Source organism: Mirounga angustirostris, unplaced genomic scaffold (genome assembly GCF_029215605.1).
Source record: "Mirounga angustirostris isolate CCGP_5_RB_7025 unplaced genomic scaffold, mMirAng1.0.hap1 SCAF_10, whole genome shotgun sequence".
Taxonomy (NCBI): Eukaryota; Metazoa; Chordata; class Mammalia; order Carnivora; family Phocidae; genus Mirounga; species Mirounga angustirostris.
The window spans coordinates 130410797-130425003 of record NW_026991718.1 but is presented as its reverse complement, the minus strand read 5'-3'; the positions used below and the strand labels follow the sequence as shown (position 1 = coordinate 130425003).

Below are 14207 nucleotides of genomic sequence, written 5' to 3'. Positions count from 1 at the left end.
GCTCTATCACATATAGGTGCTGTGTTAGGTTTTGCTGCCGAGCTATGAGTTGAGGTCTTAATACCCTGAGGTTAGGTCTGCAGTGGTGATCTTACGATTTACCATAAAGAGCATCATGCTGGATAGCTGGTCCAGCCGAGTCTGTTTCAATTAGAACAAGCAGATGAAATGAACAATATTGCCTCTCTTCCAAAGAGGAGGGAAAATGGGTAAATAGAACGTTTTTAGACCTGTGTCATGCAGCTTAGATTCCCCTCTTAGGAAACACGCCAGAAAAGAAAGAAAAGATAGCTTTCACGTTTCAATATTTTTAGGTTATTTGTATTGCCCTCTGAAGCCTTTGATAATTTCTTAATTAAGAAGATTGTTTCAACCCTGGCATGTTGGCAGCCTCAAACAGTGTGCTTTTTGAACGAGCAATTTGACACCTAGGAATTTATTGAGAAAATGGACAAAATTTTATCCACAAGGCTTTTTTTTTTTTTTAATTCCAGCAATGTCTATAAGAGGAAAGTTGGGATGATTAAAACGGTCCAATAAGGGAGCTGTTCTGTTGATTATGGGACACCCTTACACCAGACGTCATAAGCCAGCATGACACAGAAATGGAATGAGTGACCTGTGAAGACAGTGATAAATGAGAAGAGCAGGGTTCAAAACAGGAAGAATCCTTTTAGGGTAAAAATCCTATCTGCCCGCTTGCCAACACCTATGCATCCTTTAGGAATCCAGAGAGGGATGTGGAATGAAAAATTACACATTGTTGATAGCAGTCATTTTCAGTAACGGAATAATGGGTGCGGATTACATTTGTCCTCTTTGCTCATCCATATTTTCTCCTTTTTTATAAAAGGAGCAAGCACAGGGCACTGCCTGGCTAAGTTGGAGAACATACTACAATCTAGGTAATGTCCGGATTCTTCCAGCAGAGCGCGCTGTGGGGCTTGAGGCGTCCGCAGTTGCCGCCCTAAGGCTGCTAGTAAGTTTCCGCAAGAAGTTACTTTTTTTCTTGACTGTAATTCCGGAACTATGCAATTCAGAGCTAGGATGGCAAATCCCTGTTCAGACAACACTGGCTTTTTAAATACACTTGTAACTGGTGTGTAGTAATCTCCAGTAGGAGATGAGAAAGAGGAATTCGGTTGTGGATGGGCGGTCTTTGAAACCTTTCATAATTGGCATTTCTTAGGCGCTGTGTTCTTTCCCTATTTTTGCCATGGGCTTAATGATGTGAATGAATGCCTTTTTATCAGCCGATGTGAATTTGGGCGGGAAGATCGGGGAAAATAAAAATTAGTTACAGTGATGAACTCTCCTTAGGTGGTTTTGAGCTTCGTGGGAAAACAAAGTAAATATATTATATGTAATGTAGGAAAAAAAAAAAAAATATATATATATATATATATGAAATTTTTAAGTTCCCCCAGAACATTTTTAGTAGACTTTGGTTTTGGAGTTCCTTCCTGCTTCTTTATTAATTTGCTTTCCCTTCTGGGCAAATGGGAAGATAAATTCTGTCTTTAAGAATTAACCAAATTCCATTTTTCTCCCTCAGTCTGACAGTGGCCCTGTGCAGGTGACGGTCCTCTCAGAAGAAGACGGTCTGGAGACCATTGTTGCCTAGCACACCTTGCCCTTTGTGCTGTTGGGGCATCCAAGTGGGAGAGGAAACCGAGCTTTCCCTTTTATCCCAGGCAGCATGTAGCTCAAATTTCTCACAGATGGAAAGGAATGGAGTGATGGGTTTCTGTACCATTCAGTGTTCTTCGGACAAATTTTCTTGTGTTAAGCTGTACGCTAGGTGCTGATTCTCGGCACAACGATTCAAACTGAAACCAGGGGCACGCCATCAGTGAAGAAACCTAGATGGGGGAGACATTTATCACTAATAGCTCCAGACAAGGCTTTCATGGCTTATGTTTTCACTTTGACAATGTAGACCTTGTTTAAAGAGGCCGAAATCCAGTTGACAATTCACAGTTAAAGGAAGGTGCCAGAAGTTCCATGTGGGTTTTATTATAGACGATCAAATTATGATAAGGCAGCATTATTTTTCAAAGTGACAAATTGTGATCACTTAACTAGAGTCCCTGTCTGTTTGCCCTTTGAAGCCAACAGCAAGGGGGAAAAATAGGCTCCTTCCCACTCAGATGAAAAACAAGCTGACACCACGAACACCTGTTTGTATCAGAGAAGTTTCCAGATATTTCCTGGGGAGCGTTTTTTGCTTCAGTCTAAAGTTTCTGTTTGCTGAGAATGATCTGGAGGCTTGATGAGAATAGCAAAGACATATTTGTAGTTAAGAACAAAGATCCTTCTACAAATAACTCAATATGTAAGGCATCATCTTTCCAACTGTGTTTAGTTTCACCCTCTGGGTGTTTTTTTAAATTTGGAATTAGTTGCCTACATTTTGTTTTAATTTTGATTTTTGTACGTAATACCTGGCTCAAATTAAGAAATTCTAAAAATGGTCTGTCTACTAATGCCACCTACTATAGATAATTACTGTTTGCATTTTTAAGTGTATCCTTCCAGGGTTTCTTTGGAAATACATAAGCAAATGCAAGCATAAATTTTTATTCCTTTTTTTTTTATGCAGAAGGTAATATAATATACACTCTGTCTATTCCATGCTTTTTTTTTCAGGCAACACTATTTCCATATCTGTACAGCTTCCTCGTTTCTAACCCTTGTGTAGTATTCAACTGTGTGGATGTGCCATGAACTAGTTCACCGGGACCCTAACAATGACATTGGACTGGTTTCCCAACATTCGCTAGTGCTCACTGCAGTAAATAACCTCATGCATTTGGCTTTTCACACGTGTGTGACTTAAAGTTTTTTAGAGTCAATTCTTAGAAGGGGGATTGCTAGATAAAAGAGTCTGTTCTTCTTAAAAATTTTGGTAGATTATGCCAAATTGGCCTCAATTGGTACTAAACTAATTTACATTCCAATCAGCAGTGAACAAGAGTGCCTGCTTCTTAAACCAGCCTCCCAACAGAATGTTTCCAAACATTTGGATGTTTATTTTTTTTCTCTCGATCTTTCCTTTTATGGCATCTGGATTTTGAGTCACAGTTACAGAAGTCTTCTCAGTCCAAAATTATAAAATATAAATATTTTTCCCATGTTTTCTTCTAGCGTTTTTATCCATTTGGATTCTGTCCTTATATAGGGTTGACTTAGGACACCAGGTAATTTGTTTTCAGATGACCACCTTGTTGTCCCTGTATCTTTGATTAAACAGCCCTTCACTTTGGATAGATTTGAGGCGACATCTTTATCATACACTAAATTCCCATATGTATCTGGAAAAAATGTGTTGTATAGCAGGGGAGAGGAATAGAAGCAAGAGAAATTAAATAGGAAAACTCTTGGTTTTGAGTAAACACCTGAAGGGAGTTGGTGGAGGTAAGGCAGCGTGGAGCGTACATACTTTTTGCCTCCGAAATAATCTGGGCCTGGAGTCAAATTCAGTTCTACTCTATGACCATACGCAAGTTATTTATCCTTTTCATGCCTCAATTTATTCATCAGTAAAAAAACAACAACAACAACAAAAAAAACCTGCAGATGGTACATACCTCACGAAATCCTTGTAAGACTTACGTGAGGCCTTTTTAACTAGTTTAGCAGGGCCTGACACATAAAGGTTGGTCATGATTATTATTATCATTGACTTTTTTTTCTCCTCATTATACTTTTCCTCAAAGAATTCATGGCTGCAGAATATTCCATCACATGGAATGTATTCATTCCTACACGTAGAAATGGAGGTTAGTGCAGCCTAGAGGTTAATCTCACACGTCAGTACCACATGCTAATTTATTGACCTATTCCAGAATTGTTGGACTTTTTATTGATTCTTCATTCTTACTCTTCCAGAACTATCCTTTTTTTAATTATTAATCTTGAAATTATTGTAGATTCACATGTGGTTGTAAGAGATAATACAAAGAAATCTCTTTATCCAGGGTCCCTCAGCGGTAACATCTTGCAAAACTATGCTACAATATCACCACCAGGATATTGATATTGATACAGTCCCATGGAGAACATTTCCACCTCATGCTGCCCTCTTCTAGATACATCCACTTCCCTCCCACATCCACGCCCTCTCCCAACTTCTGACGACCACCCATCTGTGCTCCATTTCAATAGCTCGGTCCTTTCAACAATGGTATATAAACGGAGTCATACAGAATGTACCCTCTTTGGACAGCAGAATTTTCTGGAGGCTCATCAAAGTCTTTGAGTCTATCAATACATATTGCTCCTTTCCTTCCTTTTTTATTGCTGAATACTATTCCGTGCCACGGAGAGACCACATTTTGTTTAGCCATTCATCCATTGAAACACATGCGGTTGTTTCCAGTTTGGGGCTATTACAAACGAAGCTGCTATAAACTTCCATGTGTAGGTTTTGTGTGAATATATGTCTTCATTTCACCGGTGGAAAAAAGGCCCAGGAATGCAATTGCTGGGTCGTATTGTGGTTGTGTATTTAGTTTGTCAAGAAACCGGCAAACTCTTTTCTACACAGGCTGTGCCGTGTGCCTGCCCACCAGCAAGCAGTGTGTGAGCGATCTAGTTTTTCTGCCTCCTTGCCAGCGTTTTTTTGGTCATTTTTTGGGTATTTGCAGGTTGCTGCCTCCTCCATTTCCAAGTCTAGGATCTATGAGGCAAAAAGCAACCCCAGGGCACTCCGCACTCTGTGGTTCCTCCATTCCCTAGCTGGTCTGTCTTCTCCTCTCCGTCTGGCAGAGAGAAACCAGGGGCTTCCCCTTGTGCTTACTGGGAGGATAAGGAAACGTTCATATTCTCCATCTTTCTGGAAGCAGAAGTCATGTTCTCTCTAAAAGCCAGTCTAGGGGTGCCTGGGTGGCTCAGTCGTTAAGCGTCTGCCTTCGGCTCAGGTCATGATCCCAGGGTCCTGGGATCGAGCCCCACATCGGGCTCCCTGCTCCGCGGGAAGCCTGCTTCTCCCTCTCCCACTCCCCCCGCTTGTGTTCCCTCTCTCGCTGTCTCTCTCTGTCAAAATAAATAAATAAAATCTTTAAAAAAAACCAAAAAAAACAGTCTAAGAAGAACAAAGAACACTTCAAGGAAAGGGCTCAAGTTCAAGCTGAGGATTTCAATGTGAAAGGCCATAAAGCTCTCACTGGGGGGATCCCCAGGCAGACCCACCACCTCCTTGCATTGAACAGGAGGCACTTACCCTCAGTTGCTGTCCAAGACTCGAGACCCTGCTGCACCTGAGAAATCAGGGAGGCAGAGGTGAGCGTCTTCAGAGATGTCAAGAGAAAATGCCACGGGGCAGAGGAGAGAGTTGAAGGTCTCCTCCGTTCCTGGAGTCCTGTCCAACCGTGTCTCCTCCATCCAGAGTGCTTTATGCTGGGCAAAGAGCTACTGACGGTTATCCACCTTCCTCAGAGGAGAGCCATTGTGTCAAGTTTTCCCTGCCGGCCACCTAGACCCATGGGGACCACCTGACCGTCTACCAATTCATCCCCCCTTCCGCTGACTCCACCGTGTTCCATTTTATTTCCAGGAAGTTCAGTAAATGTTCCCTGTGTGTCTAGCCTGGGATCTCAGAGAAGAATCATTGCCTATTGCTGCCTGCCCGAAACGCCCGTCTGGGAACTGGTGGTGGCCTAGAATCCAGCCCTTGAGCTCACTGTGAGGAGCACTGGGAGCCCGTGGGCTGTGGGGCCAGAGGGGCTCAGAGCAGCTGACCCAGCCTGGACGCCAGGAGCCTTCCAGAATAGGTGTCTCCCCCACCCCCACACATCCGTTCTTGGAGGACTTCACCCAGCGTCTAATTCACCCTCTGTGCCCTCATCTTCTTCATTTTTTCTCTTGCAGTCTTCACAGTTTGAGGCATGTTACATTTATTGGTTCATCTGTATCTTTGCTTGGTTTTTCCTTGCTCCCCTGCTCGAATGTCAGCTGTCTGAGGACAGGGCTGCGTGCGTCTCATTCGCTTCTATATGGGCAGTGACTGTGGCCACGTGACACACCTGGTAGACACTTGATAAACAGCTTCTTTCCTAATTCTTATGCTATCACAGGCAGATCCCAAACCTTGCAGGGATTCAAAAGTCCAGTCCAGTTTAAAAACTTCCATCTCAGGACACCTCGGTGGCTCAGTCGGTTAAGCGTCTGCCTTCGGCTCAGGTCACGATCCCAGGGTCCTGGGAGGTCCTGGAATCGAGCCCCGCATCGGGCTCCCTGCCCAGTGGGGAGTCTGCTTCTCCCTCTCCCTCTGCCTGCCTCTCCCCCTGCTTGTGCGCTGACTCTCTGACAAGTAAATAAATAAAATCTTTTAAAAAAATAAAAACTTCCATATCATATCCATTTTTACATTCATCCCAGTTTTTTCTGGAATCGAGCTCTGACAGGACCTTGGACTTACCATCTGGAGGGGGTAGGATTTACCCTTTTACTTCTTCTCCTCTGCCATCAGGTGTGTGCGTTCGGGGAGGAGGGATCGAGAGAAAAGAACTCTAGCCTTTTTGCCTTTTGGTGCTGATGTCCTCTCTTGACTCATTGCATTTTTTGTGTTGTAGGCAACCACAGACGACTCCCTCTGGGGCAGAGATGGGGCCTTCTCTGCCTTAAATTTCCCTGAGGGAACTCTCTACTTTCTGCTGCTTTGGGGGCTCATTGCCCTGCACCCCAACCTCGTGGTGAGGGACAGAAAGGCTGCTCCAGCCCAGAAACCCTCCACAGCACCTACTTCTTAAGTTGGCACTCAGCACGTCCTCAGTCCGGCTCAGGGTGGCATTTCCCTAACCACCCTGACTGTCATACCCCCTCCACCTTAGTTGAACTGAATAACCTCACCCCAAACCTTCCCCAGCCCTATTCCCCCTCCTCATCTTCTCTACATTTTTCGTGCTCTTATCTCTGGCTAAAACCCCTCCCCTACCTCCACCCATCTCCCTGTGACAGGCTCCATGGCCAAGGGCAAACATGGCATCATCCTCGGGCCTTCCCTTCCCTCGACTCCAGTTGAACTCAGCCCCGGGGCACATTGGTATCCCCCGGGATTCTGCAGACCTCCAGAAATTCTCATTTAATTGGTCTGAGTGGGGTCTGGGCAGGGGCATTGGCTTAAACACTGCCCAGGTGGTTCTAATATGCGGTCCAACTAAGCGTCCGTGGGCCAGAGGGGCTCACTTGTCTTTTACTCAGAGGACTGTCCTCTCTCCCAGCCTTTGTCCACTATGGACTGGCAGCAGTAGGAAGGCCTTGTGGAATGGCTAACATTCACTGAATGCTTACCAGGTGCAATGCCTTGTCCTGCGTCCTGTAAGTGGACTCTCCCATTTACTCCCCCCACGGCTCTAACGGGCAGGTGCTACTCATCATGCTCCTTCTATAGATGAGCCCACCGGTGCACGGATGTTAGGGAACATGCGCAGGACTGCACAGGTATGGTTGGTGGAGCAGGGAGTAAAATCTGGGCTACTGGCCCCAGGGCCCGGGCTGACACCCTGTGGTCTCTCTGCAGTTTGGGCCCTAGTTCAAGTTTCCCCCTTAGCTACTGAGCGCAGATGAGGAAATGTGTGAATGGAAATAACTTCGTCCTAGGCCACACCATAAGTTAGACCCAGTGGGGCATTTCTCAATTAGACTTATTCCTTATACCACTTTCATAAATGGCTCATTTTCCAAACACCTGTTTGATTATTTATGTAATATTTTTTTATTTCAAATTTTATTTCAAATGTTCTTTGTACTCAGCGTCACCTAAGCAAAAATATCCATTGTACCATAGGTTTGATGCTGGGAATATTTTTCTAAAGCACACTGGAACAATAAATTTGTATGTATACACACGCACCTGTGGGTACTCCGGCACTCATCTGCTATAAACAGAATTTTCAGCCATCCTTCCGCCTTAATAACGTGGATCTGAATTGTATCTTGAATTAGAAAAAAAGTTCAACTCATATTAGAACCTGTTTTTATTTTTTTTTAAGATTTTATTTATTTTTTGACACAGAGAGAGAGAGTGTGTGTGTGTGTGTGTGCATGAGCGGGAGGGAGGGGCAGAGGGAGAGGAAGAAGCAGACTCCCCGCTGAGCAGGGAGCCCAATGTGGGGCTCGATCCCAGGACCCTGAGATCATCACCTGAGCCGAGAGCAGATGCTTCACTGACTGAGCCACCCAGGTGCCCTGAGAACCTGTTCTTTAAAAGAGCTTCTCTTCCAACACAAAACAGGTTTTGCCTGGAATTAGCTAGAAAACCTAACAAGTTTGTTAAGGCCATGGCTTTTAGCTGCTTTTAATTTTACGAAGTTCCAGGTCTTTATGAGGCATTTTGCAAGAAGCACCTCTCCATTTGGAAGGAGTGCTGAGGCTGGAAAGTACCCCTGCGGGATACATATATCATTATTACCATTTCAAATATTCATCAAGGGGTGCCTGGGTGGCTCAGTTGGTTAAGCGACTGCCTTCGGCTCAGGTCATCATCCTGGAGTCCCTGGATCGAGTCCCGCATCGGGCTCCCTGTTCGGCAGGGAGTCTGCTTCTCCCTCTGACCCTCCACCCTCTCATGCTGTCTCTCTGTCATTCTCTCTCTCAATAAATAAATAAAAATCTTAAAAAAAAATCAAATATTCATCAAAATGTGTTTTTGTATTTTTATAGCCCTTCCACAAAAGCCCCATTTTTAATGCAGACTATTCTGGCCTGGCCTCTGGTGTTAGGCTAATCTTGTGTACATAACCTACATGCCAAGTGAGTGCCGAGGAGAACAGAGGTACAGAAACTCAGAGAGAGGAATACATAGACGCTGTGGATGGCAAGACCCAGAAAGACATCAGTGAAGAATGGATGGGTTTGAAGTAACCTGGCTTAGCGCAGGGTCACGGGCATAGAGATGAGGAAAGGAGTATAGGTTTGGAATGTTCCTACCCTTCTGCGTGAGTTAGAGGAGAAAATCAGTCCCTGTATCACATCCCTTGCACCAATAAGCTCCCAGGTCCCCAAAACGGAGTTATTATTTTAAAACATCATACTTTTAGGGACACCTGGAGTGGCTCAGTCAGTTGAGCATCTGACTCTTGATTTCAGCTCTGGTCATGATCTCGGGGTGGTGAGATCGAGCCCTACATCGGCTCCATGCTCAGCGTGCAGTCTGCTTGAGATTCTCTCTCTCCCTTTCCTTCTGCTCCTCCCCCCTGCTTGTGCGCTCTCCTCTTTAAAATGGGTAAATAACTCTTTAAAAAAAAAGTGCTTTTAAAAAAGTTGATAGGGGCATGCCTGGGTGGCTCAGTCGTTAAGCATCTGCCTTCGGCTCAGGTCATGATCCCAGGGTCCTGGGATCGAGCCCCGCATTGGGCTCCCTGCTTGGCGGAAAGCCTGCTTCTCCCTCTCCCACTCCCCCTGCTTGTGTTCCTGCTCTTCCTAACTCTCTCTCTGTCAAATAAATAAATAAAATCTTAAAAAAAAATTGATATGGTTCTCACTGTGGGGATTGTGGGAAATCAAATGGAGGCATCTCTGAGGATAATGTACAGATCATTAGACTAGGTGACCATGAAGTTGGGAAATATTGGCATCATACACAACCTCCTTGTAGAATTGGGAGAAAAGGGGCTTTGTTTGGGAGGCAACGTGCTCTGCTATGTTTGTTACCCTCTGGCTCCAAACAATGTCCCTCCAACTGAGTGCAAATGCTGAATATGTTAGAAAGCAGAGGAGGGGAAGGAAGAGTGACTCTCATAAGCTCCTGATTGTTCTGCACACCCGTGGGCAGAAGAAGAATGGCTGGAATTAGAGGGTCAGGGAGAAAGGGGTGCAAAGCAAAAGTTATTACTGTGAGAGTCCACATTCAACCAGTGGCGACAGTGACAACTCTGTTTTACACCTAGGACATAGTGGACAGCAAGGGGAGAGAAGGACAAGAGATCCCCACTGCGAGTTGCTCTGTCCCCGGGGACCTGGAAGAGCTGGAGACTGCAAAGGAGGACCCCCAGACCACAAACACAACGAAGAATAATAATTCCATCATGAGCTTCTTTAAAACTCTGGTGAGTGGTTGTTGCCCCTTCTTTCCTCTTTCCTTTTGCTCAAAAGTTGTGTTAATTCTGCGAATGATGTATATTTGTTATTGCACCGGATGGGGGATCATGATGGTGCAGCTGGAACATTGGGGAACAGGGACAAGATGTGCTTTGCAAGAGGATTGTGTCACATCGAGCATTCAGTGAGGGAGCCCTCAGAGCCGGGAGCTGTGGTATGAACATCAGGTGCCCCAATTGTGTGACATGAGCTGTGTTGCGATGCCACTCTCCTGAAGTCCCATGTCTAATGGTCATTGATCATAAGCATAATTGGAAAAAAGCTCCTTGAGTTGTTGATCTATCAAAGCAGTCTTGCCTTCAGATGGCAAATAAAACTGAAGAAATCACTTCCTATCTTGTTACATCAGAATCTACTATGTTGATGGCATAGAGGCAGGGACCCAGATCCTCTAAGGCTTGCTTGTCTCTGACTCCTCAAGGCAGTCAAGCCTGGCCCATACCAGACCTGTGAGAGGGCTGAATGAATCAATGAATCAATGAATCAATGAATCAATGAATGCATAATCAAACAGACAGCTCCAAGTGTGTTTGGATTCTTTCCAAAGCCCAAGACTAGCCTCAAAAGGTAAAAACAAGTCAACAGAATGTGCCACAAACACCAAAGGGGTGTTTGTTTGGATTAGTGGTAGGAGTGATGGAAAGTCTGTGGCCTTCCAGGAGACAATTTTGAAGGTGGTCAGGCTCTTAGTGAATGTATAAGGTCTGATGTATTTCATTAGAAAACACTAATATTTCAAACTCTTTTATACCTAGAAATTATCCAGAAGACCGTGGCTTTCTACTGAACTTGGTAGAATGCCTTTGCACTGAAAAGGACTTCTCATTACATTCTTTACCTGCAGAGTGAACTGTACCACTCCCCCAAAAACGATGTCTCTATGAAATCAAATCACCCTAAAGAGCTAGCTATGATTTTTAATATTTGGTTTTCTTAAACTTTTAAGGTTTCACCTAGCAAAGCTGAAACAAAAAAAGATCTGGAAGACACGGTAGGTAGTTTGAAGTGTGTTCATGTTTGGGTTTGTGTATGGGATTGGATTTGGATTTGTGTCTGCTGCTTTGTTTCTTGAATTGTGTATGTGTGTGTGTGTATTTAGCAATTTAATAGTGCTGTTAAATTGTCTTTAACGTGTTTTGTTTGGGTCAGTGGTATTTTGATGAAAATTTTAGTGGAAAGCTTGAAATATTTGCTAACTCTGGATAAACAATTTCACAATGACCAATTTCTTATATAAAATAAGAACAGAATACTAACAACCATATATCACGTTAGTCTTTTTGTGTGTGAAGAGACCCAGGGAATATAGGAATATAGTACAAATTAGCCACTGGAAATGAGAAAGAGGTGAGACAATTTAAAGTAGAAGTAAACTGCTCCATTTTTGGTTTTTAAAAAATGCGTTCCGTGTTTTTCATATAATTTGGAAAAAATAAATCTCCACCACAAAGGCAATTGTTCGGTGAAATGAAAGTCACCATTGGACGCTTGCCAAGGGAAGGAATGTTTAGAGTTAGGATGCCCTAGAGAGCTTAAATTTTTTCACTGTCATCCTAGAGATCCAACCAATTCCCCTGAGAATAAATTTTATTCAGAACAATTACTTTCTAGAGATGTTTTCCTTTACACTTGACAGAACTGATTATCCCTAATGGAACACATGGTTTAACTTTCACGGGAATCGTGAGGAAAGTTGAGCTTGGTGACAGATAAGTGTCTTGCGTCCTTCTTTTGATAACTGAGAGTGCTTTGAAAGACACTGGGACCCAGTAAATGGCTTGGCCAGCCCAATACATCTGTTACCAATATTCGAAGGGGCCAGGTTGGGAAAAGGATCCTAGAATTTGTCTCAAGACCTGAGTTTGAGCTCCAGGCCTGTTTTGTGGTAGCTATGTGACATGATCCAAACCTATCTGAATCCAGATCTCAACATCTGTAAAGTTGGGACAATAAAAATTCTGTCTCACCACCCCGGCCTTGAAGGAAGAGTGACAATGCCTGGTAAACCATGGAACTCTTGATGGCTACTTCCATAATCACTGCAAGATGTATTGAATGCCATGATGACATTTGTAGTTATCGATTGCTCCTTCTAGAATGTTCTTCTCCCAGTAGAAACAAATATTTATCTGAGGTATCTACATGCATTTTCCTATAAAATTAGTCATCTGCTATAAGGCAGCTAAGGTCAAGTTCAATGAATAGTTGGGTCCAAATGCTTCTCTTTTGATTCTGTGTCTTGCATTGTTTGAAATCACACAGCACAATAAGCTATAAACAGTGGGGTATGTGGATGTGTTGTGTGGCTTCCCAAGTGACCTGATGCACTCATTCTCTTCAGCTGCTCATGCACCAAGGCCCCAACGGCACGAACCTAGCTGATAAAATCTCCCGACCCTGCCCAGAGAGGTCAGGGTCACTTCAAGTGGAGCTGAGCCTCAGAAGAGGGTTTTGTGAATGTAGGTCATCTATGACACCAACCGACCTCTTTCCACAAACCTGTGTTTTTAACATCCTTTCTGCCAAAGTTCTTAGATTCTTGCTTTTGAAACATTTACACGGTTTGTCCATCTTCCCGTTTGGCCTGGACAATTTTGAGCAAAATCCCCTGCCATTTGTAATTTGAGTCGACAATTCTGAATGGTTGTTGCTGGGCTGTTGCAGTTCCAATCTCCCCCATCTTTGGCTCAGTGGACGGGCACGCAGTAGACACTTCTCTTGCCTGGGAGAGCTGCCCACCTAGAAGTCGGTTGAAATGTTTGCAGATATTGCTTCCCTGAAGTTTCTAATACTGAATAAAAGATGGGTTGGAGAAAGAAAGCCCTCCAGGCAGTGCTTGTCTTGACTCCAAGATGCAAAAATAAATTGTTTTCATGTATCTTTTCCTTTCCCATGAGACAAGAGTGTTTAGATCTTTAAAATGATCAAGTAGGGGCTGTGTTATCTTCTTTTTTTTATCTGAATATTTTATATCATATAGATGGAGCTTAAATGTCCTGTGATTGTCTTTAGCAAATGGATTTGGGTTAATCTGGGTCATTTAAATAGGTCGCCCTGTTGAAAATCGACATGTACTCAAAATAGACTGGGAATCTACTGTGTAGCAAATTGTCTCTGAGAGTTTAAAAAAGAGGAACAGTCACATGATGTGAATGTTGTGGTTGGGGGATGGGGGTGATATACCAGCAGCTAATGTCAAAGTGTTTCAATGAACTTAAAAACGATCGGGGGGGGGGGGGGGGATTTTGTTTAAAAATAAAGTTCTAAGCTATGACTGCTATTGCCCAAAAGGCATCCAAAGCAGAAAGTGTCTGTGATGGCCAAGCTGGACAGAAGACCTGTGAGAACCAAGCTAAAGTCACCAAGAAAAAGCACCTGCATAGCCCCAGGCTAGGATTCACATTTAGAAAATTCTTTAGGCATAAGGTCTGTATCTTGTTAAATTAGAAAGAAAAAAAAAAAGAGAGAGAACCCTGGTCTTCACCACGTGTACACGTGGCTGTCCTGGGTCCCCTCAGCTCTGCTTCAGGGAAGACAGCCTTGTGTGGTTGGAATCATGACAGGGAATTAAAAATGACCTGAGTCAAATTTCAATGACTCTCTTCTCCGTAATTATACATAAACATCTGACTAGTTTCTTCCTAGTGTGGACCAGGGTTCTGAAATTATCCTTCTAACTCAGTGTTTCCCAAATGTTGAAAGTATGCATACCATCTTCATCGTTTTTGTCAGATATAGTATTAGTTGGTTGATCTTTTTATATTAAAAAGGACTCATTTCCTATTTAAATGTATCTCTAAAGAAAACTTTATATTACATGATACATGGAAAACTCAAGTCATTTTTCATAAAGAGGTAACCATGAATATGGCTAATAAAAAAAATTGCATTCTAGCTACCATGTTTGTGTCAACTCCGAATCTAATGCCTTTCTAGCTTTATTAAAATGCAATTTGCCAGCAATAGAAAAATGTTAAAGATGTACCAGCATCAGAGTAAGCTTTTCCCCCCGAATGTTCTTAGAAAGATTAGATGAGAGTTGGGGTGGCGGGGGGAAGAGTATTTTCTCCATTTTAATGTTTTTTTAGCATTTTATCTCTGCATTA

General features: G+C 43.4%; 1 protein-coding gene across 1 annotated transcript in view; it reads left to right on the top strand.

Annotated features, from left to right (window-relative positions):
- The window catches only part of BCAS1 (brain enriched myelin associated protein 1), a 111974-nt gene that overhangs the window by 61102 nt on the left and 36665 nt on the right, over nt 1-14207 (top strand). The window contains exons 6-8 of the mRNA XM_064573556.1: nt 9891-10049; nt 11048-11092; nt 13393-13527. Coding sequence (XP_064429626.1) covers nt 9891-10049; nt 11048-11092; nt 13393-13527 — 339 coding nt within the window. The remainder of the gene's footprint in view (nt 1-9890; nt 10050-11047; nt 11093-13392; nt 13528-14207) is intronic.